Source organism: Coenobita brevimanus, chromosome 91 (assembly GCF_032717465.1).
Source record: "Coenobita brevimanus isolate Jiangsu-jjx chromosome 91, ASM3271746v2, whole genome shotgun sequence".
NCBI lineage: Eukaryota > Metazoa > Arthropoda > Malacostraca > Decapoda > Coenobitidae > Coenobita > Coenobita brevimanus.
The window spans coordinates 8,759,877-8,775,664 of NC_137044.1; the positions used below are offsets into that span (position 1 = coordinate 8,759,877).

General features: G+C 40.8%; 1 protein-coding gene across 4 annotated transcripts in view; it reads left to right on the forward strand.

Moving 5' to 3' along the window:
• The window catches only part of mgl (low-density lipoprotein receptor-related protein megalin), a 729,243-nt gene that overhangs the window by 592,402 nt on the left and 121,053 nt on the right, over window positions 1–15,788 (forward strand). For 2 of the 4 annotated variants that reach the window (XM_080281751.1, XM_080281752.1), the window contains exons 23-28: window positions 277–465; window positions 1,247–1,370; window positions 4,462–4,655; window positions 4,813–5,066; window positions 7,771–7,945; window positions 11,972–11,998. In XM_080281751.1, the coding sequence (XP_080137877.1) occupies window positions 277–465; window positions 1,247–1,370; window positions 4,462–4,655; window positions 4,813–5,066; window positions 7,771–7,945; window positions 11,972–11,998 (963 nt within the window). The remainder of the gene's footprint in view (window positions 1–276; window positions 466–1,246; window positions 1,371–4,461; window positions 4,656–4,812; window positions 5,067–7,770; window positions 7,946–11,971; window positions 11,999–15,788) is intronic. The other 2 variants (XM_080281753.1, XM_080281754.1) reach the window with 1 other exon arrangement.

The following is a 15,788-nucleotide window of genomic DNA, read 5'->3' on the forward strand; positions in this document are numbered from 1 at the left end:
GCCCACTTCTCGGAGCTCTGTGCGTGTTATGCTAACACACTCGTGTTGCAGTAATTAAATCATATTAAATAATACTAATTATTTGCTTTCCGTGCTGGACCTGAATCGTGCTGGACTAACGTGTGTTGGACGCGAGGGTACTGTATATATATATATATCATCATGTTTATATACCAGTAATAGAATTATGATTTTTTTTAAAATCATGATGCTTCCTTACAATTTTGATGATTCCTCTTGTGTTTGTGTTCATTAATAAGCCTTTCTTTTCCTTAGGTTTTGACTCAGAGCCACTACTTGCTACATCCCCACTCACTATCCATCTTTGAGGACAATGTTTATTGGACTGATCGTCAGCTTAACAGAGTTCTTTCAGCTCACAAGTTCCGTGGCAATAATGAAACAGTTGTCTCACACTTGGTATCACAACCACTAAGCATACATGTTCATCATCCAGTCTTGCAGGTGAGGATGAAAATTTACATACATAATCAATAGTTACTCATTATAGTGGTCAGAATATTCAGTGATTGGCAATTTCGTGATATAAAGAATGCCTTTCACAGTACATTTTTTTCCATATGGAGTAGAGGTGTAATGCATCAGATTTCTCCTCGTGGACTTCAGTTTGATTAAGCCTTTGGCTGTGAATTTACCTACTGTCCTATGCATTTTATTAGCTTGACAGCAAATGTTCTTACTCAGCTCAAGAGAAACCTAGGACACCAGATACATTAAAAATTCTTACAATTAATATTTTTGCCAAGAATTGAGAAGTTCTTACTTCAGCTTTTGACACATGATTTTTTTCAACTAATACAGAGTCAGTCCTGCCAATGGGTTAAGCAAAGACTATTTTGTCCAGATAATACATAGCCATTCCTCATTTACCCCGTTCAGTTTCAGTATCTCTCTTTGCTTTTCTTCATGAAGAAAAAAGATAATGATAGCTGGACTGGCACTGATTGCTTTTTGCCGTGAGGATTCTATTTTTTTTTTTTTTCCCCTGTATTATTGAGCCCTTTCATGATTGAGAGAACTCTGGTATTCTACACCAGCTAATGCCAGATGAAAGTATTCAGATGAGAGTGATTTGTATGAGCCTGAGCGCATTAACACTGATACCATTAACTTTCTAATGACTGGAGCAACTCTAGTATTTTGTTCCAGCTAGTGTCAGATGATTTTATGTAGCTAGTAGTGAGTATTGGATCCTGAGAATGTTAATCAGCCATTTTCTTTGCAGCCAAGTGAAGCCAACCCATGTGCCTCCAATCCTTGTGCACATATCTGCCTCCTGAAGCATCCAACAGGCTACGCTTGTCTGTGTCGACCTGGGTATAAGCTTCAGGGTGGCAAGTGCAACCTAGGTAAGCTGCCACATCACAGTCTGATTATTTTTCAGGGACTGACTTGCATTTTATTGTAATGTAGATTTGCTGTCAGTTATGCAGTGCAGTAAGTCCTCACTCAGAGTCACCTTCTTTCTCATTCTTTATTGCTGTGAAGTCAGTAACAACTACTGTACAAGATAAATTGCCTCTTAAAGCACCCATGCTACTTGTGAAGCTGATTTGTCAGTTTTGCCCACTTGACAGTAGAAACTACATGAAAAAGCTGTAACCTTGTGGAACACACCCTTGGTGCAGAGTGAGGACTACCATATTATGTAGAATTGTTGCTATTCCTCACCCTGCCCTCAGGTGGGAAAGGAGGTCCGGATGATGATGATGATGATGATGATGATGATGATGACGACCTTTTTTTTTTTTTTTTTTTTTCTAAATACAATAGGCATGCAACAACTTCACTGCATAACCTTCTAAAGTAATGTACAGATGATGTATATTTTCATTATTGTTGGTGTAATATAAAAATACTGTAGTGTTTTGTTGATACTGTGTTTTTTTTAAGACCATTGTTGCTAGGCAGTATCGTATTATTACTGTATCACTGTATTATTATTATTATTATCCATCCATCCATCCATCCATCATCCAATCTTAGGAGCCCGGGGCTTGGCAGTTGCTCCTGACATTTAAGATGAGAGTGACCAGCCTCACTCATCCCTGGGTGGCATTACATGAGCAATAAACCCCAACCATCCCTTGGATATAAACCTTCACCGGCTCAATCGGATTGGAGCACAATAATTACCCACTAAACCACCAGGTGCCAAAATTTGATTATATGGTTACCACGCAGCGTAGTAAATGGTTTCCTGGTGTACAAGAAACCATTTGGCTTGTCACTCAGTGTAGAGTCACCCACGGGCAGAAGGAAGAGGAAAGAATGAAGGAATGAAAGACAGAAGAGGGAGTGTAAAGTCACATGCAGGCAGAAAGACGAGGAAAGAATGAAGGAAAGAAAGACAGAAGAAGATGGAAGGAAAGAAGGATGGAGGAGAGTACAGGGCAGACACCCGAGAGTAGCACTAAATTGAGTGAGTGGATGGTGAGTGCCCCCACCTACCACAAATTATTATTATTATGAAGAGTTTAGGAGGAATCTGAGTGTGAAATGGAGGGAGAGTAAGAAATTGTTCTGGAAGGAGGTGAAGAAAGTAAGGCAGTGTGAAAGGGGAAATAGTAGGGAAGTGAAAGATAGGAATAATAGATTGTTGGTGGAGAAGAGAGAGAAATTGAGGAGATGGAAGGAGCACTTTGAGGATTTGTTGAATGTAGAGAGTGAGAGCAGTGCGAGTATAAGTGGTTAGGGAATGGCTGGGAGAAGAAGAGATGAGAGGAGGGAGGAAGAGATCAGTAGGGCGGAAGTATTGGAAGCGATGAAGAAGATTAAGTTGGGAAAGGCCCAAGGAATTGATGGAGTGTTTGGTGAAATGCTTAGGTATGGGGGTGAGATTGTTGTGGAGTGGATATGAAAGTTGTATAGATTGGCTTGGGAAGAGGGAAGGGTTCCAGAGGACTGGAAATCAGGTATAATTGTTCCTTTATACAAAGGAAAAGGAGAGAGAGAAGTATGTGGTAACCATAGGGGTATTTGCCTTCTTAGTGTGACTGGTAAAATATATGGTAGAATACTCATTGATAGGGTTAGGCATATGACAGAGGAGCTAGTTGAAGAAGAACAAGGGGGATTTAGGAAGGGAAAAGGGTGTGTAGATCAGATATTTGTTCTAAGATATTTAGTGGAGAAGTATCTAGAGAAGGGAAGGAAAGTGTATGCTGCCTTCATGGACTTGGAGAAAGTTTATGACAGAATAGATAGGCAAGGTATGTGGAAGGTATTAAGAATATATGGAGTGGAGGGGAAATTGTTGAGTGCTGTGAAGAGTATGTATGAGGGAGCTAGGGCTACGGTGCGAGTGGATGGTGAGCTGAGTGAGTTCTTTTATCTCAATGTGGGACTGAAACAGGGTTGTGTGATGTCTGCATGGCTGTTTAATATATACATGGATGGGGTTGTAAAGGAGGTGCAAGGTAGGGCAGTGGATGTGGGGATGGCTCTAATGAATGAGGGTGAGATTTGGAAGCTTCCGGTGTTGCTGTTTGCTGATGATACAGTACTGTTGAGTGAAGATGAATGGGAGTTGCAAGGTTTGGTGAATGAATTTGGGACAGTGTGTAGGAGGAGGAATCTGAAAGTTAATTTAAAAAAAAGTAAAGTTATGGTGTTTGAGAGGAATGAAGTCACAGTGTGTGCAGTGAGGTTAGATGGTGAGGATATGGAGAATGTGAGTGCATTCAAGTACTTCTTGGGTAGTGTGATGAATAAGGATGGAACTTTAGGGGATGAAGAGTGTGAAAGGGTACAGCAGGGAAGGAAGGTTGTTGGTAAACTGAAAGCAGTGATGAGAAATAAGGAGGTGAGTATGGAAGTTAAGAAGTCACTGCATGATAGTATTGTGATCCCTACCCTGACGTATTGAAGTGAGGCATGGACCTTGCAAGAGGGGAACAAGTCAAGAGTGAGAGCAGTGGAAATGAGTTACTGGAGAGGAGCATGTGGAATGACATGGAGGGACAGGTTGACGAATGAAGAAGTGAAGGATTGCTGTGGGGTGGATGTGGATGTGGTTGAGAAGATTAGGAGAAATACACTGAGGTGGTTTGGACATGTGAAGAGAATGGAGAATGAAAGACTGACTAAGAGGGTGTATGTAGGTGAGGTGGAGGGAGGGAGAGGGAGGGTTAGACTGAGGATGAGGTGGAGGGATGAAGTTGAGAGGTATATGAGGGAGGGGGGGAGTGAGTTGGGGGGACGGTAGTCAAATGGTGGGTGACAGAGCGACTTGGAGGCGTTTTGTGTGCGGCCACCCTTTGCGGGATTAGGGCGTCGGGCTATAGATAGATAGATAGATTATTATTATTATTGTTATTATTATCATTTTCATGATTTTCCTAACTTTTAACCTTTTTGTCAATAGCTTTTAGTTTACAAGCATTAAATAATTTCAATTATGTGTATGCCATCTGCAAAATCTTTTTGTTTTTTCTACAGAGGAAACCCCATATCTTATGGTTATGAAAGGTAGTCAGATTGTTGACATCCCTCTGAAGCCTGGAGAAGAAGGGGATGAGGCAACCAGATTCTTAACCCCAATCGTTGGTGTAGAAAATGGACTTGAGCTGGACTATGACCGAAATAATGATCGCATATTCTGGGTTGAAGCCATAGCCAAGGATAGTGAGAATGTATGTTAATTATTCCTCTGTTAGTAATAATGATTATATTTGGCAATATATGACTTAAGTTGGAATATTTAGGGCAGTTTACTGGAATTGATTGTCTTTAAATGGAAAATTGTGGGTAACACTCAGTGAAAACATCTAATGTACCTTTTATGAACAGGGTACAATTTACACAATGAGCATTGGAGGTGGAAATAAATCAACCTACTTGGACTTGGGAATATATGGCTCCCCCTACACAATGACCTGGGACTGGGTGGGCATGAATATGTACATTGGTAACCGTGTTGCCAACAACATTGAAGTGCTCAAATTGGATGGCAAGAACAAATACCAAAGTGTCATTCTGGACCACAATGGCAATGAGACGGGTGTGGGAAGACCCAAGTCTGTCTGTCTGGATCCAGTTGATGGGTAAGTAGCAATGCAAATATTCAGGTTACAGTACATTTACTCTCACATTGTTATATCTAAAAATATTTTTCTTTTGTACCCACAATGTGATTATTTTTAATCATGTCAGGAACCCATGGCCAAAATCAGATAAATGCAAAACATGAGAAACTGAGAAGACACTGTTTAAAGTTGGACAACCAGTTAATGAAGCTCTTGAATTAATATTGTTAAGATTGTTGCTTTTAGATCTAGTACTGCTCTTTTCAGTGACCTACTCTTTATGGAAAACTGGAATCAAGCAATTCATTTGTCATTGAGAAAGCATAATTAGGTCCCACATATTCTGTACTCAAGAAAAAAAAAATAGCAAGTCATTATGAATGCATTCATAATAGGCATCTTTTTATTAAGATACATCATATGTATATCACAGTACTATGCCAGGCCAGCAGAGTCTCCAGTGGTGTAATTATTACTGTTCATAATAACATGTGAAGAGAATGGAGAATGAAAGACTGACTAAGAGGGTGTATGTAGGTGAGATGGAGGGAGGGAGAGGGAGAGGTAGACCGAGGATGAGGTGGAGGGATGGAGTTGAGAGGTATATGAGGGAGGGGAGGGTGAGTTGGGGGGAGGGTAGTCAAATGGTGGGTGACAGAGCGACTTGGAGGCGTTTTGTCTGCGGCCACCCTTTGCGGGATTAGGGCGTCGGGCTATAGATAGATAGATAGACATAATAACCTGTGTTATGAATGTGTCTTAAATCACGCTGATTAATACTCACCACCCAGTTTTGTTGACTTATCAAAGTTCTGTGTTGTGTGCACGAGATTGTTATGTAATGGGTCCTATAAAGGCCCACGCTGCTAGAGGCAAAGTGGGGATCCTCTCTTTGGCTCAGTGGTAACCTGAGCGCGTATGAAGTGCAAGGGTCTGAGATCGAATCTCAGTCAGACCAGTGATTAATTTGTTAAGTTTCAGTCCAGTTATTACATTGGTTGGCAGTGGTGTGGGATTTGAGTCAAGGCTTGGAGGGCAATGATGTTGTTGGGTAGCTGACAGCGTCCTAGTCATTACATCCTGGGGAGGAGCTGTTCAGTGTGGTCTGCAGCATCCCCAACGGGGTCATCTGATGCTGTGCTACTGTGTGGTCAAAACTCAGCAAATTAATCACCAAGGGAAGAAAAGAGTGATGTATTGGGGTCTATAAAAGCCCGCATTGCTTAGAGGCAAAGCGGGGATCCTCTCCTTGGCTCAGTGGTAACATTCGTGCATATGAAGCACGAGGACCTGAGATCGAATCTCGGTCAGACCAGTGATTAACTTGTTAAGTTTCAGTCCGGTTATTACAGTTACAGTACCATGTTCCGCAGAAGAGTGTAAGCTCTGGCCATGTTTACAGTCCCAGCAGTGCTAACAACAAATAATTTGATTCAGTTGGATATTCAGACCTATTTTACTCCATGAACATGGTCTTAAACTTGCACCATTTAATGTGGGATAAGTGTGGCTTTCCAGAGGACTGAAAATCACAGCTTTGGTTGAGATAGCACTTACCCAACTCTGGCAGCAGGCACTGTGCTGTCATCATTAGCATCAGTATATGGTATCCCAGTGCAGGACCTTTCCTATTTTTCTGTTCTGACATTTAGTAACTGATTATGATGTTCCATAATGGCTCAGATAATTTATGAATGTCACCCTTGCTTCATTTTTTTCTCTCAGTCACTTTTTTCCTGTTCATTCTAGTTCTGTATACTTTGGCCTACATAATGAGTGCCACATTAAGATCTACATGCTCATTGCAGTACTTTCGTCTTCAGTGAACTGTTCATTATTGTCATCATCAACATCATCATCATCATCATCATCATCATCATCATCATCATCATCATCATCACCGTTAGCATCACAGTCTTCATCATCATCACCATCACCATAATAACTCTGGTTTCTACTAGAAAAAGGTAGGTAGAAAAGCTATGAACATAATGCCCTGTACTCTGTTCAGCACATACACTCTCCATTCAGTCTTTGAAATCTTAGCCTCTTTTCACAGGTAAAAATCACATGATATGTTTCTCAATATTTTTATATAACATTTGCCAGTGGAATAAAGACATCCTGTTAAATGCTAAAAGAAAACAAAATGCAACCTCTGTCTTGTGCATCTATAACTTGTGCCCTTAGGGGGGGAAAAGAAGTCTGGGCAGTGATGATGATGATATATATATATATATATATATATATATATATTTATATATATATATATATATATATATATATATATATTTATATATATATATATATATATTTTTTTTATCCTACATAACTTCCTTGTCTCACACAGTTATCAATAAAATAGCTGTTGTCCATTGTCTAAGAAGAGTATCCATTTCATTTCTTTTTATATTGTGTAACAGATGTTTTCTGCTTTTATATGATTATTTATTTAGGAAACCTGCCTTTTCCTACCTGTTCTTCATTATACTATAATTAATTTTATTTTTTCTATCTTCAGGTTACTGTATTGAGCTTTGGTGAAATTTCCATAAGAAGAGAGGCTGGACATAGCCTCTGTATACCCTTTCACCACAAGAGGTCTCCCATAAGATATAACAAATCATATTTAGGAACCAAGAACAAATCAGCAAAATATATCATCAGTTAGCAGGAGTTAAGCTGTTGTATTGCATTTTGTTATTTTTTATCCATCCTTCAGGTACCTTTACTGGTTGGATGATGGAGGTGTGGCTGTACCAGCAAAAGTTGGCAAAGTTGGAATGGATGGCACTGAACCCACCATCCTGCACAAATTCACGTATATGAAACCAGAATTTATCACTATTGACATTGAAGCCAAGCAGCTGTATTGGTCAACAAGCAATGAAGCAAAGGTAAGTTTCTGTTTCAAACTGTTTTATTTAGATATCTGTATCTCAGAGATGCACAGTTTGTGGCCCACAGGTTGCATGTGGCCCTCTGGTAGCTCTGTTATGGCCCTAGGTATCTTAAATAATCAACATTGTAGGAGCCATATTTCTCTGCCTTCATTTATGTAATCTGTAAACTTTACAGTTTTTACCAAACTTTACAATTTTTTACATGATTATAATACCTTATCATGATGCCTCATAAATCTGGTGACCTTCACTAGTTTAGTGATGTTGTCGAAGCTAAAAGATTGTTCATCTCTCTCATATCTGATGTAGAATTAAGATGCCTTGACCATACACCTACTTACAATACTGACAATGTCATGGATCTGTATAACTAAAGATGAGAGGTAAATGTGCAAATATTATAGAAAGTAGAATAGCATAAGGAAGGAAAGTGCCTGGTGCTATGAAAGCCTTGGTATGTGTGGCACCTGTGAGGGGTTTCTATGAAGGGGTTTTAGTGTCTGTATTAACATATGGGTATGAGCCTGTTGTGATATCAAAATCGAAGTCAAGAGTAAGAGCAAAGGAAATGGGATTGTTGAAGAATGTGTGTGAAATGGGGAGAGTGAATAAGAAACAATCCAGTTCGTGAAAGATGTGGAGTAAGGAGGTCTGTGGACACCAGAATTGAAGAGTATACCTAAATGGTATGGGCATGTGGAGAGAATGGGTGAGTTGATGAGAATAGAATAGTGAAAGGGATGTATCTGAATGAGTTTGAGGATGAGAGGTGTGGTAGACCAAGAAATAAATGAATAGGTATGGTAAAAAGTGAGGTATGGAGAGTGGTGAGGCTAGGAAAATGACAGTGGATTAAGCTGGGTGGAAAGATTCTATATAGAGGAATTTGTGACAGGTGCTTGGCACCCTTGTTCTTTCAAGGTGAAGTGATGGTTTTTGGATTGACACAAACTGGTAGATGGCATGAAGAACATGAGTGTTAATGTGTATGCCTGTGAAGTGGAGTCAGGGTTCCAGAAACTTGACTGGTGTGTGAATGAGTGTGTGGCCCATTCAGTTGGGCAGACATTGTTTTTTTTTTTTTTTTCTGGACCTTATCTTACCCCATCCTAGGATGGGAAAAGAGGTATGTATGATGATGATAATGATGATAATGATGCTGATGATATCTTGCTGTACAGTACTGTATATTTATCAAAATTACAGAGAACAGTTTCTTGGGAGTTACTGATTCAGTGTGTGGATGGACAGGGGGCCCATCAAGACATAAAGTACAGTACATCCCCCTAGTATGCACCTATATGGTCGGCAGAGGACGTCGTGTACTAGGAATTCGCATACTGTGAATACATAAACTTATGGGAAAAATTGCATATGGCCGGCACCCCCTATCATGGGCATCCCTTGAGATGCCTTGCAGACCTAAGTATTGTACTGTACAGGGAAACCTTCTAAGACATATTACCTAAGATAAAGTAAACCAGCAAGATTATGGCTTTGCTAGGTAATCAACATGGATATGGCTTAACTAAACCAACAAGAATATGGCTGCTCACCTTTACCTGTTATCATTTCTTGGGGGGGCAATGTCGCATACTTGGGGTAACCCCTGATTTTGGCCACTCTTCGCTGGCCATCTCCCTTACAAGGAGTTCAGTTCGCGTACTAATAAAAAATACACTAAAATTAAAACAAAAAAATAGGTCCTCGTATACAAGGGAGATCGCGTACTCGTGTACCGCGGGGATGTACTGTAATGTGGTTGTGGGATCAGGGTGTAGAAGCCACAGTTAAGGGGAAAAGAAGACTTTTCCAGGAATGGAATGGGGATGATAACAGGGAGGAATTCTTGGCTGCCAAGTGCAAGGTCAGAAAAGAGGTATACAGGGCAAAATCTGAGTCTCAGAGGCTTACTGGATGGCCTTAACAGTGCCCAAAGGAGCACTGTGGTATTTAAGATGGCAAAACAATTGAAGGGAGATAACATAGATGTTATAGGTGAGCAGTGTGCGAATAATAATGAAGGAAGGGTAGTGAACAGTGAGGATGTTAAGGATGCATGGAGGGGGCATTATAAACAGTTACTAAATGAGGAATCTGAATGGAACGGGTAAGGTTGGAGTCAGCGGATCCAGTGTTTGGCCCTTTGCCTTTGATTGACATTGATACAATGAGCAGGGCAATTGACAGGATACAGCTGGGGAAAGCAGTGGATGTGTCTGGGTTGACTGCCAAGATATTGAAGGCCTTGAGAGATACAGGAGTGGGTTTAGTTACTTATTTGATGAATTATATATGAATGTGTTGTATTGGATGACTGACTGAAGAGCTTGATTGTAAATGTGTATAACAGGAAGGATGGTGCCCTAGAGAGAGCAAATTATAGAGGTATAAAACTTTTGAATCAGATAATGAATGTATTGGAGGGATCCCTGGAAGTTATGATTAGGGAAAGAGTGAATACTGATGAGATGCAGTTTGAGTTAATGCCAGACAAAGGGACCACTGATATAGTACCTGTATTCATTGCCCAACAGCTTGAGGAAAAATACATTGGATAGAAGAGAGAGCTGTATTTTGTTTTAGTTGATCTGGAGAAAGCCTTCAACAGAGTTCTGAGGGAGGTGGTAAAGTGGGCCTTGAGAAAGCTTGGGATCAAGGATGGCAGGTTAGAGTGGATATGGCAATGTACAAGGGTGCTCATACCTAGATGAGAGTAAATGCAGGTTTGAGTAATGAGTTTTCCATGACTGTTGGTATGCATCAGGGGTCAGTTTTAAGCCATTATTGTTTAATGTGGTGCATGAAGCTTGTTCATGTGACTTCAGACCTGTACTCCCATGGGAGGCATTATATGATGATGACTTGGTGTTGACTGTGGAGAATGAAAGGGAGGTGGAGGAAAGATTTCGGAAGTGGAGAGATAGAATTGGGTAAAAGGGTTTGAAAGTAAATGCAGATACAGCAAAAGTGATGATATCTAGGGCTAGTGGCAGTACCGTCAAAGCAGAGGGAGTGTGGCCATGTGTAGTCTGCCACAAGGGTGTGTGGGAAGTAGCTCCATCATGTGCAGTGTTTATGATTAGTGGGTGCATAAGAGATGCAGTGGTATTGAAGGTAGGCTGTGATATAATGCTGATTTTGTGTGAACAGTGTGTTGGGGGAGCATGCAGAGACTGAGAAGTGGGAAAAGATTGACCTTGTTAGAGAGTCTCTTGAGTGTGTGAAGGAGTTTTGTTATTTGGGGGACGCATGTGCTGGAGGGGGGGTTGGAACTATCTCCCTGGCTAGGGTAAGGAGTGGTTGGATAAAGTTCAGGGAGCTGTTGCCACAACTGACAGTGAGAGAGTTCTCTCTCTCTGTGCTAAGGGGTCTTTCTATGCAGTATGTGTTAGGAATGTAATGCTGTATGTATGGTAGTGAGACCAGTCCAGTAAAGAAGGAAGATATTAATAGGCTCGAATGCACAATGATAATACTGTAAGTAGAGAAATATATAGTACATCCTTGAATGACAGGCCTAGAGGGGTTGGGATTGTGAATAGAGAACTGAGAGGTAGGATGGGACTTGAATATATTAGTGTTGTAATGAGAAGGGTAGACTGAGATGATTCTAGCACATGGATGGAAAGGATGGAGGATGACAGTTATGTGCAGAGAGTGAGAGGTGTGATTGGTGAGGGTTGGGTTGTGAGAGGCAGACCAAAAAAGACCTGGGATGGGGATATTGAGTGTGACCTCAGTGATAAGGAACTAAACAAGGAGGCTGCTAGAGATCATAGAGAACCACCATTAGGTGACCAAGACTGATGCATGCAAGCATGTTGGAGCCTTTATAAATGAAACAGAACAAAACAAATGCAATATTATTATTGTCTGTGTGTATGTTATAGATGCTAAGCTGTGATGACAATATACCCCATAATACATTTGTAATCATACTTTGTTGCCACTAATGGTGGTACTACCTTAAGTCTTGATAGTTGCTAAATTCTTTTGTGTCATTTTTCTTACATGCAGCAACTTGATGATACAGTGGTAGCTCAGGTACAGTAACCACTTTGTATTTTGACTAACTGATGAACAAGAATTGTCACTTGTACTTTAGGAGTTATGACTTTAACTTAGAGAATGCCATTGTGTTAAAGGAATATGGGAAGCAGCAGGGGTGTAGCTAAAATTTTTGAAATAGGTTGGCCAGGGGATGGCCAAACATAATTATGGGAGTGATCCAATGACACCTGTTTGTGGGGCTCCAGGGGTATTACCCCAGTTATTTGAGATGGAATTTTTTTTCCCCAACTCTGGGCAAAGGCTTCAGGGCCTATCCCCAAGGCCCAGTAGTCCTCCTACATCTCTACATGTCACCACTTTGGTCCTAACACCCACACTCCATGGTGAATACATGCTAGGGGACTGGACTGGTGTATTGGTAGTGTATATATATATGTATATATATCCATCCATCCATCATCCAATTCTACGTTGCCCCATGAGGAGTGTAGAAGCCTGGGGCTACACAATTTGGTCCTGACATTTAAGATGAGAGTGACCAGCCTCACTCATCCCTGAGTGGCATTACATGAGCAATAACCCCAACCACCCCTTGGATATAAACCTTCACCGGCTCAATCCGATTGGAGTGCTGTAATTACCCACTAAACCACCAGGCGCCTAATTTGGTTATATGGTTACTACCCAGCATAGTAAATGGTTTCCTCGTGTACAGGAAACCATTAGGCTTGTCACCCATAGGCAGAAGGAAGAGGAAAGAATGAAGGAAAGAAAGACAAAAGAGGGAGTGTAAAGTAACCTGTTGGCAGAAGGACAAGGAAAGAATGAAGTAAAAAAAAAAGACAGAAGAGGAAGGGAGGAATGGAGAGAGGAGAGGAAAGGACAGACACCCGAGAGCAGCACTACATCGAGTGAGTGGATGGTGAGCGCCTCCACCTACCACAATATACATATACAGTATATATATATATATATATGTATGTATATATTTATTCCCAGGTGCCATAATCCTGTAAGGGGTGGCCATCTGACTTTGAGTTATTTGTTCTATATATATACACCAGGAAACCATTTTCTGCGCTGGGCGGTAACCGTATAAGCAAATTTTGGCACCTGGTGGTTTAGTGGGTAATTATTGTGCTCCAATTGGACTGAACTGGTGAAGGTTTTTATCCAAGGGGTGATTGGGGTTGATTGCTCATGTAATGCCACTCAGGGATGAGTGAGGCTGGTCACTCTCATCTAAAATGTCGGGACCAACTGCCTAGCCCCGGGCTTCTACACTTCTCATGGGGCAATGTAGGATTGGATGATGGATGGATGGATGGATGGATATATATATATATATATATATATTGTTACGGAACAGAGAAAACTGTCCCGCAAAGTTCCAGGTTCAAAACAAAAGAGTTAGGTAAAATTACAAGTTAAAGTTTAATGCTCAAACTAACAACTAAACATTCAGGACACATAAGGATAATGTAATGGCAAAAACAGGTTAAATATATGGTTAACTGCAATAGCCGCTATTAACACGAAATTAGCAAGAGCAAATTTATCTAAGCCAGCCCTGATAAAATGAGAACACCAGATAATGCTCAGTTAATGCAAGATATATTATTACAGATACAAAATATTATTACTACTGGCTGACAGTAAAACTGTACATTAATCACAAAAACCTCACCAGGCCTACAAATTAACACCTTATGCTATACAGTACAAGAAAAAATGTAATAACACTTATACTCAAATTACACAGCAGCTAGATGGTTGGAGACTTCCTGAGCACTCACAAAAATAATAACAACTGTACAGGGGAGGACAGAGATGTGAACAAAATGAGGAGTAGATCTAAGTGGCAATTAATGCAGAGACTGAGCTCATTATATAGGGGCCGGCAGAGCTTGATACAACTTGTAAGAAGGACGCGCAAATGAAGCCATAGGGGACAAAGGGTTGACAATCCTGCTCTGAACAACAGAAAGAACAACTTACTCTGCTATAAGGGAGGAGGGGGAGAGTGAGGTAGAACACGCACTATGGAAGCCACGAGGCAAATCGTGATCAAACATGCAGCATACTGTACGTTAGAATTATACAAAGGATGATGAAATCATAGGCAATGTAACAATATATACAGTATATAGTATTACGGTGGCCTGAAAAACAAAGTAGAAACTGTTCACTTGCACAAGGCGATATATATTCCTTATCATCACTGAAGGCACTATGTAAAAAATTGGATGAAATGCACAGTTTTGGAGGTCACTCCTGATGCTGTAATTCTGAAAAAAATTAACTGAATACACAATATCATTGGATTTTCAGCAAAAAACAAAATATTTATGTTAACCGTTTTTAAACACAGACATTCTTTATTTGAGTGCTAAAAGGACACATATAAAACACTAAGTACAGTGAGTCCTCGAAATACGAAAGGGATAGGAATTTAAAAAAAACTTTCGTAATCTGAAATTTTGTATATCGGAACGATTTTCCCCACTGAAATATACATATAAAGGGGGGGATGCATTCCAGGACCCCATTGGACCTCCCACTAAAACTTTACCCCTCCTATTTAGAAGTATGCAATACACATTTACAGTACCATACTGTTGTACAGACATAAAAAAATAAAGTATACAACTAATTACTGCAGTATTAGTACACTGTACAGTTAAATATAGACCTGTGCTGCAGCTGGAGATTCGTGTCGTTGATATGGTGCTAAGTCCATGCGTAACGTGTGGGTCCTCATGGCTTAGCAGGCGGCTGAAGATGAAGAGAAGGAGGTGGCCATCTTCTTGTACATTTCCTTTTTCTTTGTCACAGTCCCAATGGTTGATGATGCAAGGCCTAAAGCTCACCCAATCTCCAAGACTCCCTGCCCCTCCTCGTGGCATCTTATTATTTCCAATATCCTCTCAAGACTGAGAGTACGATGCTGTTTCTTCTTTGTTCCTGGTTCCCCAGATGCTGGAGATGATGCAGGGTGCTTGGGAGGCATGATGAAAATACGAAAAGGTGAAGAACAGCGAAAAACAGCATAACGTACAGCGAAGCTGAGAGGAGAAGACGGACGTGACTCGACTGGGAAGTGCGCGAAAATGTGTTTACCAGAGAGGGGTTAGTTCATTTTCTCGCTGCAAGCGAGCGCAGCATTGTGCAGCACGCCCATTTTGAATTTTTTGTATTTCCTCTCGTATCGTTTCTTGTACCATCGAGACAGATACTTTCATATTGTGGAATTTGTCCTACATTTATCGTTTTCGTACCATCAGAAATTCATACTTTGAGTTTTCGTATTTCAAGGACTCACTGTTTAGGAATAATGCCTCACTTTGTCTTCATCAAAGCAGCGTTCATTGGAACTGGCAGTCTTTTCCGGTGGCCAGCAATGAGCTGCAGCATGTACTGCTTTTGAGTCTCGTCTCTCGGCCTGACATCGTTGTACAACTGGATGAGAGCTACACCTCTGTCAGCACAGTTGTCGACAACCTTCAGATGTTTGCACTTGACCAGAACTGACATATATCTGGGGTCTGTCAGCCAAAGGTTGGGTGATTTCCCCATGAAAGACCTGGCATCATCTTGTCCTGTCACAGAGAGTAGTGTGAAGAACTTCAATGAATGTTTGGTGATATAAGTTTTGCTCTTTGACCTGGTACCCTGGTTTCGGTAACAATCTGTTGTTCTTCAATACACATACTCATTGTGAGGCTTCTGGAGCTTGCAAATGCCCAAGTCTACCCTTTGGGTCGGGATGCACACTTTATCACAGATCACCATTACCTTCCCAGTGGTACTGTTAGTGCTGTGA